Source organism: Crotalus tigris, unplaced genomic scaffold, assembly GCF_016545835.1.
Source record: "Crotalus tigris isolate CLP2741 ecotype Arizona unplaced genomic scaffold, ASM1654583v1 scf7180000017568.12009008, whole genome shotgun sequence".
Taxonomy (NCBI): domain Eukaryota; kingdom Metazoa; phylum Chordata; class Lepidosauria; order Squamata; family Viperidae; genus Crotalus; species Crotalus tigris.
Genome location: NW_024096478.1, coordinates 9,667,305 through 9,687,300, shown reverse-complemented (window position 1 = coordinate 9,687,300; position 19,996 = coordinate 9,667,305). Strand labels below are relative to the sequence as shown.

Here is a 19,996-nt window from a genome sequence, read left to right as displayed (position 1 = left end):
CTTTATGTAAATGAATACTTAAAAGAAATATATTTATAGTCTTATATTGTTTTCATTGTAATAGTACTTAAGCTTATTATTTTCCAACATTTGCCAATGTATTTACATAGAAAGCCTACTGTCAGGCTGAAAAATCAATCATGCTAAAGAATAAATGTTTCTCCATTAGTCCTCATAAGCTAAGTTAGATATCTAAGTACATCATTTGGGACAAATTTCTGTGATAGAAACAAAAACATATATATTTTTGTATATATCTTGTTGGTTGTGTTCAATGGAGGACACTACAAAGTATTTCTAGAAACAAAGCAGCAAAGATATATGTGGATAATCTTCAGTTAAGTCAAAATGCTTATATGCAGTTAAAAGTTATACTGGGCTTAGAAAAATATATTCAGTTTATCTTTACATACGTTTGCATTATTGTCAACACTGATTTTCTCACTTGGCAGCTTGTGAAAAGCCAAGTTACAATAAAGTATAAAAATTACAAGCAATGTATAGTTGAAAACACCAAAAGTAATTTTAGAATTATCACACTGATGAAGAATATTAATTCTTCCTCATTTTTGTCACAGTTACTTTGAGATTTTTAATGGGAAATAGTATGTAAAGATTTTAAATAAATAAATTCCAATTTAGAGATAAATATCTGAACCAGGTTTGACAGTGGCTGTCACAGAGTACATATCACCATGACTAATCAAATTTACTATCATTAAGCACTATATTAGCCGTAATTATTGTGTAGAGCTCAGGGTTTTAATAATAGCAGCTAAAAGGCAGAAAAAAAATATATAGAGAGGAGAACTCTGAAATAAAATTATTTTGTTTTTCATAGAGAAAATATATTGGGGGTTTAACCTATATTTATTATAGTTAGATGGGTTTTTTTCTTTTCCTTTTCCTTTTTTTCCTTTCATTTTCTTTTTCTTTTGTTAGAAGGCAAGGTAGGACCTAGGTGGGGGCCTTTTCTGCTGTGGCACTACACTTTACAATCTTCTTCCTTCTGAGGTGAGGTTGGCCTCATCACTTCTAATCTTGAAAGTCACTCAAGACCTGGTTATTCCATACTAACTAGTGAGGTGACTCTGTTATTATTAATGTTCCTTTGTCTATTATTTCTTTATTTTAGCTTGTTCTTAAAGCTTAATTTTAAAAACCGATTCAAAGACTGATTCAAAATATGAGTTAAGCAGCACTGCTTTCTCCCTGTTGACTGTTACTTCCTTGCCATCTTCTCTCTTTAGTGGGCCTACAGATTCTTTAACTTTTTTCTTGTTGTTAACATGTTGGAAGAAACTTTTTTTTTATTATCCTTGATTTCTGTTGCTAATCTTTGTTTGTCCTGAGCCTTTGCTTTCCTGAGTTCATCTTTGCATGTTCTGGCTGTCTGCTGATAATTGGCCTTAGTTATGTGCCCCTCTTTCCATTTTTTGTATTTGTCCTTTTTGTCTTTCAGTTTGTCAGAGAGATTTGTGCAGCCATGCTGGTTTCTTCTTGAATTTCTTGTTTTTCTTTCTCAATGGTATTGTGCTGGTATGGGCTTTTATGATTGCATTTTTCAGGGTTTCCCACACTTCTTGGGAATAGACACAGACATTAACAACATCTATAGCCTATTCAAAAGAGACTAATACCCAGCCCAAAAAGAAACAAAAAGACCCAACATCGCTCCACCAGTAATCAGTACCCAGATTAACTCCAGGTGAGCAATCAAGTAAACTATATCCCAATCAAGAAACTGCCAAAGAAGCTAGCAGCAAACAGCCCAACCAAAGAATCTCTAAGACCACCCTCACCAACACAGATAGGCAAGCCACCAGAATATAAACTGACAGTAAACTGCACTCCTTATTAGCACTGATGATGTTACTTAGTTGGGTAATGAAACATCTGCAAGAAAACAAGCAAGCTCAGAGAGCACCAAGGACCCCTCAACATTGGAACTGTCAACTATTGTTACAAGGTATTTGTCCACATCCTAATTCAAAAAGTAAAAATCTCTGTAACTTGAATTCTACATTTCTGTGTGCTTACCATACAGAGAATTTTGCAATGGTTTCAAAGAATAGTTTTATGATACTTATTCAGAGGAAAAGAAGAACCCAATTACATCAGCTATCAGCAAAAACAGTATAGGCAGTCCTTGACTTATAACAGTTCATCTAGTGACCATTTGAAATCATGATGGCACTGAAAAAGTGACTTATGTTTGTTTTTCATACTTACAGCCATTGCAGCATCTCCATAATCACATGATTAAAATTCAGATGCTTGGCAACTGGTTCACATTTATGACAGTTGTGATAACCTTTTGTGACCTTCGGACAAGCAAAACCAATGGGGAAGCCAGATTCACTTAACAGCCATGTTAATAACTTAATAACTGCAGTGGGTCACTTAAAAATGTGGCAAAAAAGGTCATAAAATGGGGCAAAATTCTCTTAACAAATGTCTCAATTAGCAACAGAAATTTTGGGCTTAACTGTGGTTGTAAGTTGAGGACTTCCCATATACAATTTTAGAGAATTCTTCCTCATATCTTGAATAAAACAGAAACTGCAAATATGACTAGAAAATTCTCAGGTATCTGAAACAATGATTACTTATAATTCCATTGGAAAAAAGTTAAAGTTGAGTATTATATGGTTGGAGCTACACAGTATATACCTTCCAAAACACTTTGAATGTATTGTTTATCAGAATGGTAATCAGTTCAAGAGCAGTATCTTTTAATAACTTTGTGGATTCTAAAGATCTCATGATTTAATAGGGTTCTGTAAAATTATTTCAAACTAGATATAATCCAGCAAGAAACTGAAACTGTTACCAAATATCCATTTTTCTTAAGTCTACATTGCCAAAAAATCATGATATTTCATATTTTGAGGGATTCACACACCAGTTTTCTCAATCAACAATAAACACATTAGTGGAGTTTCAGTGTACAAGGTCATTATTTAGCATTTATATACTCTGTGTTGAAATAAAAGAAACTAGGATAATACTCACAATAACTGTAAAGATATAAGCCCATCAAAAAGGCCCTTGGGAATCTCTGTGATCTTATTTCCATAAAGCACTCTGAAAAAAAAATGAAAGGCCAAAATAAACAGTATTCTCAAATCCAATGCTTATGAAGAATTGTCTCTTTAAATACAAGTTCTCCTCTCCACATAAAAGGTGGTATATTTCAGCAATGTAAGCAATATTAAAATAAGACTTCCAAATAAATAAGATATTTAAAACAGACTTCTGGGTTGAAAATATTTTTCAGAATTTACTGAGGTTTTTATGCTTCTTTTAAAGTATTACACGATATATTTAAAAGTCTGAATATGATACAGAATTGTCATGAAATTTCCAGTGAATGCATTCATTATTACAGCCTTATAGAATTATGTTTGTTCAGGACCACCATTTGGTTTATCAATTGGATTATGTGGGACTGTTGCAAATCTCCTTGTTGTATCCCATTTTACTTGTCTTCAACTGTCCATCAGAGGAAATTAGGTGAAGTTGTGTCAGTTCATAATATATTATAAAACTGAAGAAATGTTTGCAAAGCTGGAGTATCACTTACTGTTTGGGGTTAATCAAAAAGGCACACCCTTAAAATCTTAAACCCAAAGGAATGCACACATACCACCTTCTTTAGTTTGAATCAACATTGGAAGGAACATCTTTTCATAATTGTACCATTTCAAAACAAGCAGCAGCATTATGTTTCCGTTTCATGAAGTGCCAGTCCTAGCTCTGTTTATTCAGACATAATCCCAATAGCTTCAGCTGGGTTTAAAATTGCACTATTTTAGAGTACTTCCACTTTTGCCAAAACAAATATTAGGATTAAAAATTCAAGTAAAGCATGAACACCTTTGAGAGGTTTTCTTTTGACATTAAGATCCTAGGATGTGTCTTGTTGAAGTAACATTTCCTAGCCAAGAAAGGATTGCTTGTCTTCTTTTGCATTGCACATATTTACCAGTGCACAACTAATTGGCTGGCAAAGCTATGTACTCTCTATGTACTCCCCAGAACATTTGAATGCATCAGAATCAGAGAACAATTATTAGTATTTGCCTGCTGCTCCTTATATATTAATATATTTGTGCATCATACCAGTTAATATAACCTAAAATTCATCAGTTTTTCCAGCTAACTTTATTTTATTATTTGGAGGCATTTACAAATACCTTATTTAAAAGTTAGATTAGCATATCCTCAAACCATTTATTCAGGCTTTTAAATACAGACGACCATAGTAAAAGCTTGTCAGGCCTGTATATTCTGAAGCTAAGCAAAAGCCTGTTGGGGAATGTTGGATATTTGTAAAATCCAAGAATAAAAGTTATATTTTTGGAATAGAATAAATGAAACAAAATTCAGCCCAGTCATTCAAGGTAAAAAAGATTACCACAATAGGATACATTACATTCATTCAACAGCATCTAATATTCCTCATTCATTCAGTGATAATGTAAATGGGAAAGACACACCAAATACTAAGCATTTGAAGCCAACCTAATCTAAGTTTTAAAAATTGGCCAATAGATAGACCTGTTCTATAGAATGAACCTGCATTTTACCATTACATGAACAGGCTGAAGTAAGGCAGAGTGGAAACTTGAGCTAAGAGGCTGAGATAACGAGTTTGCTGAGTGAAATTCCCACAAATATTCACTACTTTGACCATTTACAATCTTCAGGAACAGTATTACATATCACTGAAGTTGGTAGGCTTCTAGTTCTGTCTTCAGCGGTCACAGGATTATCCAAAACAAATTTAATCATAAAAGCACAAAGAAATACAGAGTTAGATATTTTTATTTCAATATAAATCTCTTGGGACATAATGCCCTAGCTGCATCTATCTGTCCCTTCCTATAACAGACTATAGAAAGTACCAATTTTCTTGGCTGGTTAAAGCATACAGATAATTAGAAAAATGGTCTGGAAACTAGCAATCCGCCATGTGAAGGTAACTATCTTCCAGTCTGTTCTATTCTGTTCCAAAGGGCAGCGCTATCAATAAGCATTTTTGTTATAAACTATTACAGTAAAATTGACTGAGAGCTGAAAAGCAAATATGTGTTGTGTTCTTCATAAATTTGGTTCAGTAATTGTGATTCAATTTTACTGTTGCAATTCAAGATACTGTTTTAAATATCAAATATGTTGGAGATAGAATATTTTTTTAAATAGCTGACCAGTAAAACTACACTTTGCAGAAAAAAAATCCCAAAGATTTTAATAAGACATGCACACACAAGCACACGTAAAGAAAAAAAATATTGAATGAAAACACACATTTAATTTTGAAAGCTGAGCTCACTAATATTTTATTTTATTCTTTCAATTGTTTTGCATCCATCTTTACACAAAGGGAAATAAACAGGCCAACTTATCAAAAACAGTACTGTAAAATAGGGGTCCCCCAAAACCAGTCTGTGGACCAGTACCGGGCTGCGGCAGGCCAGCAATTGGTTCGCACAAACAAGCAAAGCCTCATCCAAGGGATGCAGGCAGCACATAAAACCACACACCCTCTGGTCTGTGGAAAAACCTCTCTCCACGGAGCTGGTTCCTGGTGCCCAAAAAGGTTGGGGACCTCTGCTGTAAAAAACAGATTAGAAACACAAGTTAAAATAGGCAAGAAAATGGTAAGTGACGAGTTCAAATCACTAAGACCAGATGGATTACATCCCAAGATTCTGAAGGAACTGGCAGATGATCTCAGAACCACTGAACTATATTTTTCAAAGATCCTGGAGCACTGGGGAACTACCAGAGGACTGGAAAAGAGCTGATGTAGTTTCCATCTTCAAAAAAGGGAAAAAAATGGATCCAGGAAACTACAGATCTATCAGCCTAACCTCAATACCTGGGAAGATTCTGGAAAAGATAAGCAATGAATCAGAGAATGCCTAGAGGCAAACAAACTCATAACCAAAAGCCAACATGTGTTTGTCAAAAACAGATCATGCCAGACAAGTCTTATTGCATTCTTTGATCAGGTGACAAAATTAGTGGACCAGAGGAATGTTGTGGATATAATTTACTTGGACTTCAGTAAGGCATTTGATAAAGCAGACCACAATCTACTACTTGATAAGATAGAAAAATGTGGGTTAGACAGCATCACCACCAGATGGATTCATAGCAGGCTGACCGGCCATACTCAGCATGTGGTCCTCAATGGAACTGCATCTACATGGAGGGAAGTGGGGTGCCCCAGTGCCCCAGTGCTCTGTTCTGGGTCCAGTGCTCTTCAACCTCTTTATCAATGATTTGGATAAGGAGATAGATGAGGAAATCATCAAATTTGCAGACAACACCAAGCTGGAAGAATTAGCCAACATTCCAGAAGATAGGCTTAAGTTACAGAAAGATCTGGACAAACTTGAACATTCTGCACTATCTAATAAAATGAAATTCAATGAGAACAAAGTAAGATTCTACATTTAGGCAAGAAAAACCAAATGCACAGATATAGTATAGGTGGTATCTTGCTCAATAGTAGTAACTGTGAGAGGGATCTCAGAGTCCTAGTGGACAATCACTTAAATATGAGCCAGCAATAGGGTACAGCTGCCAAAAAAGCCAGCCCAGTGCTAGGCTGAATTAACAGAGGATAGAATCAAGATCATGTGAAATGTTAATATCACTTTATAATGCCGTGGTAAGGCCACACTTGGAATACCGCATCCAGTTTTGGTCACTACGATGTAAAAAGATGTTGAGACTAGAAAGTACAGAGAAGAGCAACAAAGATGATTAGGGGACTGGAAGTTAGAACATATAAAGAATGGTTGCTGGAATTGGGTATGTCTAGTTTAATGAAGAGAAGGACTAGGGATGACATGATAGCAGTGTTCCAATATCTCAGGGGTTGCCACAAAGAAGCGGGACTCAAGCTATTCTCCAAAGCACCTGAAGGCAGGACAAGAAGCAATGAATGGAAACTAATCAAGGAGAAAAACAACCTAGAACTAAGGAGAAATTTCCTGACAGTTAGAACAATTAATCAGTGGAACAACCTGCCTCCAGAAGTTGTGAATGCTCCAATACTGGAAGTTTTAAAGAAGAGACTGGACAACCATTTGTCTGAAATGGTGTAGGGTTTCCTGCCTAAGCAGGGGGTTGGACTAGAAGATTCCTTCCAACTCTGTTGTTGTTGTTGTTGTTGTTATTATTATTCCTGAGAAGTTTAACAAAAAAACTTTGGGTTTTATCACAACTAAAACATAATTTAAAAGATAGCTTTCTTACTTAATCTGCAGTGTCTCTAGCTTTCAATTCCAAATGAAATCTCAGAATATAATATCATTAGACAACTCTCTCATAGCACCTTTTCATATTAGAAACTGTGGGCTGCCATGTGTAAAGAAAAAAGAAATCCAGCACCCGTCACTATTCTGCAATAATACAGGAAGCTCATTAAACATTATTAAAAATATTTAAACAGAAATTTATTCCCCACTCCCACTTTCCAGAGGAAAGATTTTTTAAAAGTTAACAATAGACCCCAGCCCAATATTAATTCAGATATGCAAATACAATCTGAGGGCTGAGTTTAGGAATAATTTTTATCATATAATTTATTTTTTGACACATTAACTAAAAACGATTACACTGCTCCAGAAGAGCTTAATATGGAGCCAAAGCAACATAACAGGACTTATTGGATGTAATTCAGATGTGCTACCAGGTGCTTTTATTTACTTCAGTATGCAAGCAAGCCTCACTGCTAAATTGTAAAATTGTGCCTTAAACATTCAAAATGTAAAAATGAAAATGCTCTATTCATTAGAGAGGAACTATGAAAATGCAAACGAAAGGGAAAACATTCAGATGCAAATGTGGCAATCTCTAGCATACATAATAGGATTTTACAACATCAAGGTCCTTATGTTGGCTTTTCATAAACAGATGCATTGGCATAAATATTTAGGATTGGAGTGCCAACGTACTGAGCTCTAGGATTTTTGCCATATTATAATATTGTGTTTATTTACAAATTTTTTGTGGCATTTAAATTAAACATTTTCCCCAAATAACCATAGACTTAAACATATAATCTACTTTTTGCTTTCACTGGAAAATATAGCAATAGTTTAGAAGCTATCTTATATAAACTTCCTATTGTTATTTGGCCAACTACTGATAATAGGACAATTACACTGTGTTGTAAAAAGAAAATTGTATTACTTATATCAGCATATTACACACTATATTTCAATAGTGTGTAATAATATAACATAAAACATAAGGATTCATAACATGAAACAATAAAACAATAATTTTAAAGAAATCTTTAAAAACTGAGCAAAACAGTAAAGATTCCATGGTAGAGAGGATATGAAAATGATATGAATAAACTAAAAAACAAGGAAGAAAACTTTTTGACACCTGTTATTTACTTCTTGCAAAGAATAGAGTTCCATAAAAGATAGAAATTGAATAAGATCTTATTGGATAGTCTGAATGTAATGATGGCCTTAAAGCTTCTTAAATAAATTAATGCAAAACTGATTTTGAAAATATATTTAGTACTAATTCACACTCAATAAATATATTTTCTAGGTTCAGTTTGTTCTTGATCTTTGGCCATTCTGGAAAGGATAACTTGGTTATAGTAATTCATGCATTGTAAACATCGAGTTTGGATTCCTGTAATGCATTGCATGTGGGTTTTTCCATGCAATAGATCTAGGAATTGTGGCTAGTGGAAAATGCTGGAGCATTTTCTGAAGCAGGTAACCTTTTGCAAACAACTTACAATATATCAGCTTCAGTGTATAACGTTTAAACCTCAACATCTAAAGGAGTGTTTTCCTTCTTATGAATATTCCTGTTAAATAATACTGGCACCAGCTTAAGAATTTCCTGTTTACCTATTCATTTATTTAAACTGGCTCTACTGTTAACTCTTAATTAATTTGATAGTATCAAATCAATCACATTTTGGTTTTTAAACTTCTTATGATTTATTATTTTAAGATTGTTTTAACTTGAATTATTTATTTTTAATCAATATACTAAAGCTCTCATTTTTGTAATCTTTAACTGCATCATAGGCAAAGAATTTTCTAAACCAAGCTAACTCAAATAGGCTAACATTTAAAAATGTGGCCAAAATATGGAACTCATGACTCTCATGGAATTGAAATTGGGAAAATTTTATAAAACATTTTCTGTCATAAAATTGCCATAAAACATTTGTGTGCTGATTTTTGACTATTCAACATGGCTATTTTCAAGACAGATATCTATCTGAATACACCCAAACCTTGCCAATGAAGGCAGTACATTAGAAGTTCTCTTATGGTTGAAAGCATTGAGGAATTTGGTAAGGAAATATCTGAAGGGATGACCAAGGGGTGAGGGTTGTCTAGCTCCTTAACTGTTTAATGTTTTCTCTGCTTTTGCTTTATTTTTTAAAACTGAAAAGTGCATTAAACATAACAAACAAACAAATAAATTACTTGAATCTTCTCTGATATTAGCTTATGACCTTTTAAAGCCATCTTAATTATAATGCTATTTATTATGTGTAGATGAGCTAAAATACTGCTTTAAGATCTAATATCTGATTGTGCTTGCATCACTAATTATTTGTTATTAGGGCATACTGCAGCCCAACCATCTTTTTGAGAAAGCAATAATACATAGAGTAGTTTCAATGAACTAGGCATATCATTATCAAATTAAATCTCAGTTTATTTTCCCCAAAACAAATTCAGATTTAGGTTCCATTTAGTAACATGCAGTAAACTGCTGTATGTTAATATGATCTTTAATATCCAGGGAAATAAAAATACAGAGTGTGATCTGATGTTACAGTAGCCTAATAATTAACCTTCATACTGTGTTCATCTATAAAAGGAATCTAGATTTGCACAAACAATGGCACCTTCAACTCAGATCAATTTCAATTAAACAAAGGTTAGACCTTCCTACAAGGAGAACATTACACAAGGAAAATGAAAGCATAACAGACCAATATTTAATCCATTTAATCCAGTCTTTAACCCCCCCCCTCAAGGTTATTCTGTACTTACAGAGAGGTGAGTAATTTCAGTCCATGAAAAGCATCTGATGCAATATCTGAAATCTGATTCTTGCTGATATCACTGCAAAAAGATATAAGAGAAGACAAGACACACATATTTTTTATAAAAAAAACCTCCTACACTTCTGAAAACTATTTATGCTTAAATAGCTCTGGTACCCACTTTAGCTCCATTTAAATTGTTGTATGTTATTGTTGATTATGTTGTTCACTGAAAAGATCATGAATTGTAGAAGGTAATCTGGGTTCACTCCAATGAGGCAACAATTCTCACTGAAGTGAAATACATTTCCCTCAAAAATGCTTTTTTGCTTAAACTTTTGGTGAAGCAAAGAATTCTTTGAAACCTGGCACAGTCCTAGTGAATAGAAGTAATATAGTCACTTTTTGAAGATAGCACCACCTTCCAAAAAGGCCATACTATTCAGCTAGCTTTTTTGTGTGGTTCTGTACTGTCATTTTATGCATAAGCAATATATTTTACCATATCAAAGCATTTGAAGTCAAGCTGTATAGCTATTTATTATCACTTAAAATACCTATGGCTATTCCAATCTGAATTTCACTCTCACATTTTTCCTCCCTTTCTAGCCTAATATTATTGTTGTGGTCTTCACTTGTATTATACTGTTGACAGAAGCTCCAGCATCTCTGATCAGTCTGAGCTTCTCCCTTGGGATTTAAATTATTGAACTTTCCTTCTGCTTTATATGGAAAAGTCTTACAAGAAAGTGTTACTTTATTGAAGGCAAAAAAAGAAAAAGAAAAGAAAAGAAAAGAAACAGCACTAGCTGCCTCACACATTTAATTACTCAATGTGAACTTAATAAGAACCCTGAATATTTCAAACTGATTCTCAGGCATAGCAAAAATTCTTTGATGCTGGATGTGCACAATAATATGTATTGAAATTATCACAAACAAACTCATCTGTAAACAGTTGGGATTCTCCAAGTTAAAATACACTGAAACACACTGAAATTTTGGAAGTTTGGGGAAAAGGACAGAACAAACTCAATTTTGCTTTCATTCACAGTCCTAGCAAATCTATGGTAACAGAGTTGCAAGATATTTTAATTTGCTTACATATAACAACAGAACATTAAATGAGATGTCCAATGCACAGACTGGTCCAGATTTTTTTGGGGGGGGGGAGTATCTTCCATTCCTGAGGGCTGAGTATGAGAAGATTCTTGAGTCTATCTAGCCTACCACATTCTTTCTTGAAATCTTGGATCTTTTGAGACACATAGCTGTGGAAATGATGAATAAATTTTTGCACAATGAAATGGAGGCAGTGTATGTTCATTCTTGGACAATCTCTCACTGGATCCAGAAGATTATGTCAATTACTGCTCAGCTTTAAATGTCCCTTTTTGAAACAAGATGCATAATACAATAGATCTACACAGCTATACCTATTATTGGAACACACTAATTATTTTTACTTTTTTCAATCTGGCTTCAGCTATGGATTTGCAACAAAATCAGCTTTCATAATAGGTGACCTGCAGCAGATAGGCAGAGGCCCTTGAATCAATATTCTGCTCAAATTCTGAGCAACTTTAGCTATCTTCACCCACATATTCTCTTTGAGTGTTCCAATGACCTGAGAATTAGGGAATTCTGATATAGCAGTTCTTTCCTATTTTTTTTTTTTTTGATAACTACTGTTTTATCCCTAGTACTGTTCATATGAAGCTACTGGGAAGGGTATAAGGGGTTTGGCAGCTGATGACACTCAGCTCGAAATAATATGCATGTTCTGAACCAGTGTCTAGATACAGTAATGGTGTACATGGAAGCAAATAAAGCTAAACAAGATGGAGAGTTTGGGAGTTCAGGGAATAAGAATTGAGTTTGTTCTCAGTTGCACTGCATTTCCTCAGGAAAAACAGTGATAGGAAGGAATGCCTATTACCAGCTTCATATATAATGACAATTGTACTCTTTCATGAGATAGTTTTTCACTGTTGTTCATGTATTCAAGTGCAGTCTACTTGGGCTACCATTGTGTTTGGTTTGAAAACCAACTGATGTAGAATGCAGCAGCCAGATAACTGAGTGAAACATCTAAATGTATCCACATTACATCAGTTTTGATGCATAACACACATGGCCCCTTTTTTTGCCCTATTGAGTGCTCTTCACTCTAATATCCATGTGGTACCCACTGAAGATATTTTGCTTCATCCTGGATGTCCACTATAAAATATATGAATTAACATGTAGTCCTATGCATTCTGCCACCACATTCATTGATGCTCATTTTCAAAAAAGTGACTTTAGTACTGACTATATTTTCTTCACTTAAAAAATAAAGGGTACCTCTGTAATTTCTTGAATATTTTTCATGACCCTCAGCTATATATTTTAGTTTCCAAATAAAATTTCAGCAGATCTGTAATAACACTTTTATGCTTTGCTCTTTTTACTAAACTCCCTTTTTACTACAAATGTAAATTTAGAGTAATTATACTGAAATTATCAAGTGTTTTCAACACCCACATTAGCATCAATATTAAAAAAAACCATGCTGTTTTTGAAAATTGAACTTATTTCCTATCAAATTAAATAAAAATACTATTACTGCAAGCAAACTGTACTTAGATGATTTTTCTTTACAAGTATAAAGAACTTACTTAAGTCCATTTATTAATGAAATAATACTTAAAATAATTTGTGGATAGTACAGAAAGAATAGAATAGCTGATTGTATTGGTTTAATTGACATGTAGTATTAGATACACTGCCTCCATTGCATTAAGAAGACACCCCCGTCTTAATTCCTGCTTGCCTAAATTTATGAGGTTAAATATAAATACATTAAGTGGATTTAATTTTTACATGAGCAGTTTCTATTTACTTCTATATACTTCTATTCTACTGTTTCATACTAGTTTGTCTCAAAGAGTGAACTTCTAGAAATACAAGTATCACTGCTTACATCTTCAAGCTTGCTTCATGAGATGGAAAAAACATGGGGAAAATTTGAGTAAAAATGGGCATTAAGGGGAAAACAGAAAGGGCAATCAGTCCATTTTTAATTACCTAGGAAATCAGCTTACCTTGAGAAAGTAAAAGCTAGAAGAATATGTACAAGAATTGGTGTCAAATTCAAGAATTCCACACATAATTTTGTATAAATATGGAAGTCTGGAAAACTTGTGGAAAAATTAGAACTTTGTCTACATGGCTGTCTCAAGGAATGGCAAAATATACTGAAAATAGTAAGCATACCAGGACATTTAACTTACATTCTTTTAAGTTTCTTGTATTGAGAGAAGGCTCCAGGAGGAATGGCTTTTATGGAATTCTGCTCTAAACGGCTGAAAAAAAGAAGAAGTATTATTGCCAAACTTACAAAGATACACGAAAAATCCTTGGCATTTAATTTTTATTATTTATATAAATTTTGCCAAGATAAAACTTCTTTTGAAAATGATATTTAAGCAAAACACAAATCTGATGTAAAAGTAAAGAATCACAAAATATGGATTTAATATTATTAATAGCAGAATGAGAAACATTATAATAAGAAGCAGGAGTAGCATGTGTGGTAAATTATACCATGTGCTTTCTATAAATGGTAATAGAGGCATAATAGATTTTCTCAACAAAATCCAAGAAAATGTTGTGTCTTTCTAGAGCAGATCTAGGGTGAACAATGAGTATATCAGAGGAACACAGGAAACAAAGGTCCTGTTACACAAAGATATTTCTACTTGTTTAGCATTACAGTTAAGATAGAAGGTTAAATAGAATATTAGATATTTAGCTTATTGGAGTATACGATCTCAAGGTCCTCTCAGGCTGTACATTCTATGATTCTGAGATCATTATAAAACTGAAAAGGATAACCTTTAATATATTCCATAATACTTTGTAAACAACTTTAAATAGTTTTTTAGAACTGTACAATAGAATTCTGAAAGATATCCTTGAAAATATCTCACAGGCCTACAGTTCTGTGATCTGTTTTGATATACTAAAATCAGCTTTTTTTTTTTAACCTTTGGGAGTTTATTTTTAAGACTTCAACAACTGTTCAGATCAAGTGACAAGAACAATTTCCTTCACTTGCTCTAATAAAATTGAAAACACTGCAGAGAACACAGAGAAGCTTGATAGATTCAGAGATATTCTGAACATGCTATAAGAGCAAGTCCTTTTATATTCTGGCTTTATTATTGTCTTTTATATAACTTTTGCTATCTGGACTAGACTTTCAACAAAGCAATAAAAATAGCCAGCAAGAAAAAAAAAGATGTACTAAAAGCTAATAAATGATATTCTAGCAATAAAAATCACAATATATCCTGTACAAATCTATTTCAAGGTTCACCATTTTTTTGTTATCACTCTATGAGTATTAGAACACTACATCAAAATAATAAGACATCATTGTGTGTGTGTTTATGTGTGTATATGTGTAGAGACACAGAAACGGATTCTGCCTTAAAGCTGGGTCATTAACTGCATGCCATGTACTGTATTGATAAATATTTGTTATTAATATATGCATGTCAGTTATATAGAAAAAATAATATAGATAATTGACACAGAAAGACACATTATTTCATACAGAAGTAAAACAATACTATGGATATATAAATAAATACATTCTTGATAGTGCCTGTTATAATGATATTTAAATATGAAATTATATTCCCTTTGGTGACCTGTTTCCCAGCAAAGATCTGGTGGTTTCAGATTTTAAATACCGTAAATGCCGGCGTATAAGACGACTTCTGCGAGCGCTGAAATCGGCGCCAAAGACAGGGGTCGTCTTATACGCCGAGTCGTCTTATATGCCAGAAATACTGGTAGTTTCCGGCGTATAAGACGACGTTCTAGGAATGCGGCCCGGCTATAAAGACGGGGGTCGTCTTATACGCTGGATCGCCTTGTACGCCGGCATTTACGGTACCTTATTTAATTTCACAGAGCCACCAATCATAAAGCCACATGAACTGATAACTGCTACATCAATGGATGTGATGCATGAGTGAATACAAAACTGAGTGAATATAAAGAATAAAAATTTACTTCTGGAACAATCTCTCTCTGATATATGAGTTTGTTTACCAGAAATATGAAGTATAGTTTTAAAAATGATTGAAATCATGTATGATATTCAAGATATAGATAAATCACCAATCTCCGTCAATAACTTTTTCATATTTTAATGTTTGTATTTGTATAGAATATCATTGCTTTATAGACATACTAGTTGATTTACAACAAATAATTTACATAATGCTAGAATCAAGCCAGTTAAGCCTTTTCTTCTAGCTCAATATTTATATATTCATCAAATAAGAAATAACTTGGCTTCCTGTTGTCAACTGTAAACATATGTTAATTGATTAATAGAAGATGGTTGATCAATGCTTACTAAGCTGTAAAACAAAATCAATCTATTGGTAGGTTGATGATGTAGAGGAACAGTAAATCCTTTCCCTGAACAACTGAATGTGCTTGAATATCCATGAATGTTGATTTTGATAGAAAAGAAAATATCTGAACTGAGGTATAGAAAATGATTTTTTGAGCATCTTTTAGTTTCTACTGCTTGGAGGATGACATGCCTCCCTGACTAGAACTTTCAGCAGCATTTTGTTTAAGGTTTTGCTTAGAATTGAAAATAAGCATTGGATAAGTTCATACTTTATCATGCTACACTGTCTAAATTGAACTGTTATGCTTCATAATTACACTCTATAGCTTGATATGGTTTGTGACCCACAAAATACATATTTCACTGTAGGTTTCCCAAAAGAATAAATTTAACATTTTGTTAAAGCTAGAATCCTAAACATAGACTGTCTAGCAGTCTCACCCAGAAAGGACATTAGGAAAGTAACTAGTAACTATAATCTTTTATAGATTGGTTGCTGATGCCCATACAGAAATAACAATGGTTTTTGTATTTGTGATTGGATAAAGTGAGGAGGAGGATATGGGAAGAAGTGAATTATGTGTATAATCATATAGTAGGAATGAATAAAATAATTTGTCTGAATTTGTTACAAGAAGGATAAGGAGTTTTTTTAAAAATATTTTTTGCTTCCTTTGTTCTTTTTTTCCCTTCTGTTCTTTTCCTTTGTACTTTGTATTTCCTTTTTTAAATATTTTTTATTCTTATTTCTGAGCTTAGTTTGCATTATTGTTTAGTGTTGCAAAAATTTTGCAAAATGTTTCATTGAAAATGTTTTTTAAAATTGACTGAGTTTCTGATCTGTTTACCAGAAAGATGTGCTGAGAGTCATCATTAATGCCTTCCCCTGAGACCAGATTTCCACTATATTTGTCCAAAGTTGGTGGGAATATGCCAGGTGAGAGGCCACAAAAAGAAGACAGAAGGAAAAAAACTACTGTATTTTTAAAGAATCTCTCTCTTCTTGAAGTGAGATGGATCTTGAAAGTAAAAGACATGATGGAATCACTGGGAGCTTTCCATGGTGCTGCTTTGTCTTGCGAAGTTAATGCAGAAGAATCAAGTTGCAACTTCTTTTGGGACATTCGAAAGTTATATTACCAGTCTTTGTGTGTAGGTATTTATATGTGCACACATTCAAGAAACAGAGATACGTATTTACAATTGGCATTTCTTAAGATTTTCACAAACTGGGAAAAGTCATTAAGCAAATAAGCAGTTAATTTTTCATATTGTTTAAAAAGACATAATTAATACCACAACAAGATTAATAAAACAAATCAGAGAACAGATTACCCACTGTGGAAAAAAAACAATCAAAACACATTTTTCTATGCAATCACCTTTAGTAGATAACTGCTAGTTAGGATAGTATCACTTAACTGTTGCATTTTTTTCCGGCAATAAGGTTAAACATTGAGGCAGAAAATATGAAAATATCAAGCAAAAATTCACATTATGCCACATTCTTGCCAATTAAATCAGAGATGCTCAGTACTGGATATGAAGAACTGATTCTGACAATCCTTTTTTTTTATCAAACACTGCTTTTTCAAAGAAGGCATGTGACTAGTAGATTTTATATTAACTAGAAAACAATAACAAGCATAACTTTTCATGGCATTTAGATCCTTCCATATGCTTCTATAAGTTATAAGGATGTCATTCTTTAGGTACTAAACAAATTAAAATACCAATAATCAATTGCATTAAATGCAAATAGTATAACATATGAAAGCAGCAATAGCTATGTCCTTTTAAATCTGCCCATTGAATTAACTAGTTATAGCACTAGGAATTGCTGTTTTGGGATGTTATTCTATATGATAAGCATCTAGAGCTTTATATCTGGTGCACCTAGTAGACAATTTATATAAATCAATATTGTGATAGTAATAAAAATTGGGGGAACCATTCTGTATCCAACTTAATGTGATTATTTGATTGATTTCTTAATATAATGATCAATCGTGTTATTTTTTTAAAGGACAAAATAGTTTGGAGTTGAAATGTCAACACTGTGTTGTTCAATTTTACAAAAAAATGTTTTTGATAAAGTCATCAAAGCTTTTGTGTGAACATAGTGGTCATAAGAACACCTATATTTCTAGGGTCTGTTAGCTGGTGGGAAAAAAATAAAGCAAGCAAAAAGAAGGAATAAATGAACAAATTTCTAAACAGATAGGAAATTTAAAAAAATGAAGTTTCTTCAGAGATCTCTGCTGGTAATAGTCTGTTTAAACTTGTTCATAAATTATCTTTGCAGGAAAGTAGTGCACAAGCTTGTGAATGATATGTAGGGTGGAAAAGCTTGAAAAACTTTAGAATAGGGGTGTCAAATTGGCAGCCTGGGGACCAGATGTGTCACAAAGGCAAAAAACGTTGTGATATGTCACAATATGTCATGTGAGTTTGACACCCATGGTCTAGAACAATCCTTTTAAACTGAGTAAAAGGTCAACCAAATGGCAAACTCAGTACAATTTAAGTAAGTGTTAGAATAGGTTTCTTTAAGCCTGCAAAAGAGAATGAATGTTTGAAAAAAAAAAACAAACCAGGATATAAACAGGTCCCCATAAATGGTCTACTTAACTGAGGGTCTGCTATATCTATTTTTCTTTTCATTCATTTAATTAATCCTTTTATTTCATTTACCATTTATTTCACTTATATTTCAGCTTGCTATCTTCTGTGTGCCATGATTGTTACTGCTATAGCTGAGAGCTATTGATCTTTGCTAGCCATCATAGCTTTGGTCAATTGAATCTTCTGCAATGGCAAGACAAGGAATGGAATTTAGGTCAATTGCCTGAAAACCTGTGATTTACTAACACGTTAATCCCATTTCTATCATTGTTTTCTTTAATAAGTCATTTTGAATTTAATCCTTAAAAATAAGCAATATAATTGTTTTTGAATCAACCCTAAGCATCAATTAAATCATTGATTTTATTTACCAGTGAGGGATTCACACATACTTATTTAACATTTTAGGATGTCATTTTGCAAAGTATGAAAACTCATTATATAACTGGTCACCAATACCTGCTTTCAACTCTACATGGGATTAAATCAAAGAAACTGACTTTGACATTTATTATCCCATGTTATTATAAAAGCATGCTGTGCAATAGATGAATATAATCCAAAAAGATAACTGTCTTATGTTCCAGAGAAAAACCCACAAATTTCTATTACTTTTAAAATAAAAAGAATGAGAGGCACTGAAGTCTATATGTTTTAAGAAATGAAACATGCACAGACACACAGACATACACACACACACACTCATTATTCAGATATTCCAATTAATGCTAGTTATTTTGACAGATCTGTCTCTTTGTTCTGTCTTTCTCTCAAAAAGCAGGATAATCTTGTTTTCAACAGTGATATTTATCACTATAGAAAAAAATAAAGAACATGAAAATCAAGTTGAAGATCTAACCTAAATTTAGTGTTATATTCTTATATTCCCTAATCCATGAAAATAAACTTGGGTGAAAATACTAAAGATGCATGAATTTACATGCATTTTTAGGACTTTCCCCAACTTTATTTTCATGGATTAGGGAATATAAGAATATAACATTGAATTTAGTTTAGATCTTCAGCTTACTTTTCATGTACTTGATTTTCTTTGTAAGTATAATACTGTTGCATGCAAATTCATGTAAATTCACTTTTTAGTATTAAGACTATTATATTTTGCTTTTTTGTTTAATATCAATGCAGTTAATAAGCAAATAACATAACTAGCTTTTTGGTACCACACTTTCGCACACATTTTTAACAGCTCTTTGAAACTGGCAAATGATTAAAAAACAGTATTAAAAATCACTCTGAATGTTTAAATTATGAATGTTAATCATTTAACTTAGCAACTGATGTGTTATTAGTAACTCAAAGCAACATTTTTGAATGGGAAAGAAGCAGATTGTTCTCTTCTTGTGGGAATGACCATTCTACCAACCAACTTTTGCTGCTTTTGTATGATAAAGTTTGATGGCTAGAATGTAGAAAAGAATACATATTAGGAATTAAATTAAAATGTTCTCTTATTCTACTCTAAAATTTCAGCACAAATTCTTTATTTTTTTTTTTTAAAATCCCAAGTGATTGACTATTATACTTTGTAAACATTAAGGAGAGATGATAGAAAAAAATGATTTATTAAGTTGGTTGGATTTATTAAGCTGGTTGATTTATGAAGGTCTCTTTTTTGAATTTATGTTGACTGTATGTAGCCTTAAAAATAATATTTAAATTAAGGATAACCTCTTCTCTATCATATAGCTTTCAAGAACATGGTGTACATGACATTTCTGTCTTGACTGAATTACACTGCCAGAGAAAAGGATACAAAGATAAGCTTTCCTAACTATTTTTACGATGGTTATTTAAGAACATGTTATAGGACTTTTTGCAAAATGTTGCTGATTCACAAATAGCTAGCATAAAAACATAAGCATCAACCTAAG

At 32.8% G+C, this 19,996-nt stretch overlaps 1 protein-coding gene across 1 annotated transcript in view; it reads right to left on the bottom strand.

Moving 5' to 3' along the window:
• SLIT3 (slit guidance ligand 3) overlaps positions 1 to 19,996 on the bottom strand; it is a 567,201-nt gene that overhangs the window by 176,731 nt on the left and 370,474 nt on the right. Inside the window, exons 10-12 of the mRNA XM_039353305.1 lie at positions 13,336 to 13,407; positions 10,068 to 10,139; positions 3,016 to 3,087 (exon numbers count right to left, since the gene is read on the bottom strand). Coding sequence (XP_039209239.1) covers positions 3,016 to 3,087; positions 10,068 to 10,139; positions 13,336 to 13,407 — 216 coding nt within the window. The remainder of the gene's footprint in view (positions 1 to 3,015; positions 3,088 to 10,067; positions 10,140 to 13,335; positions 13,408 to 19,996) is intronic.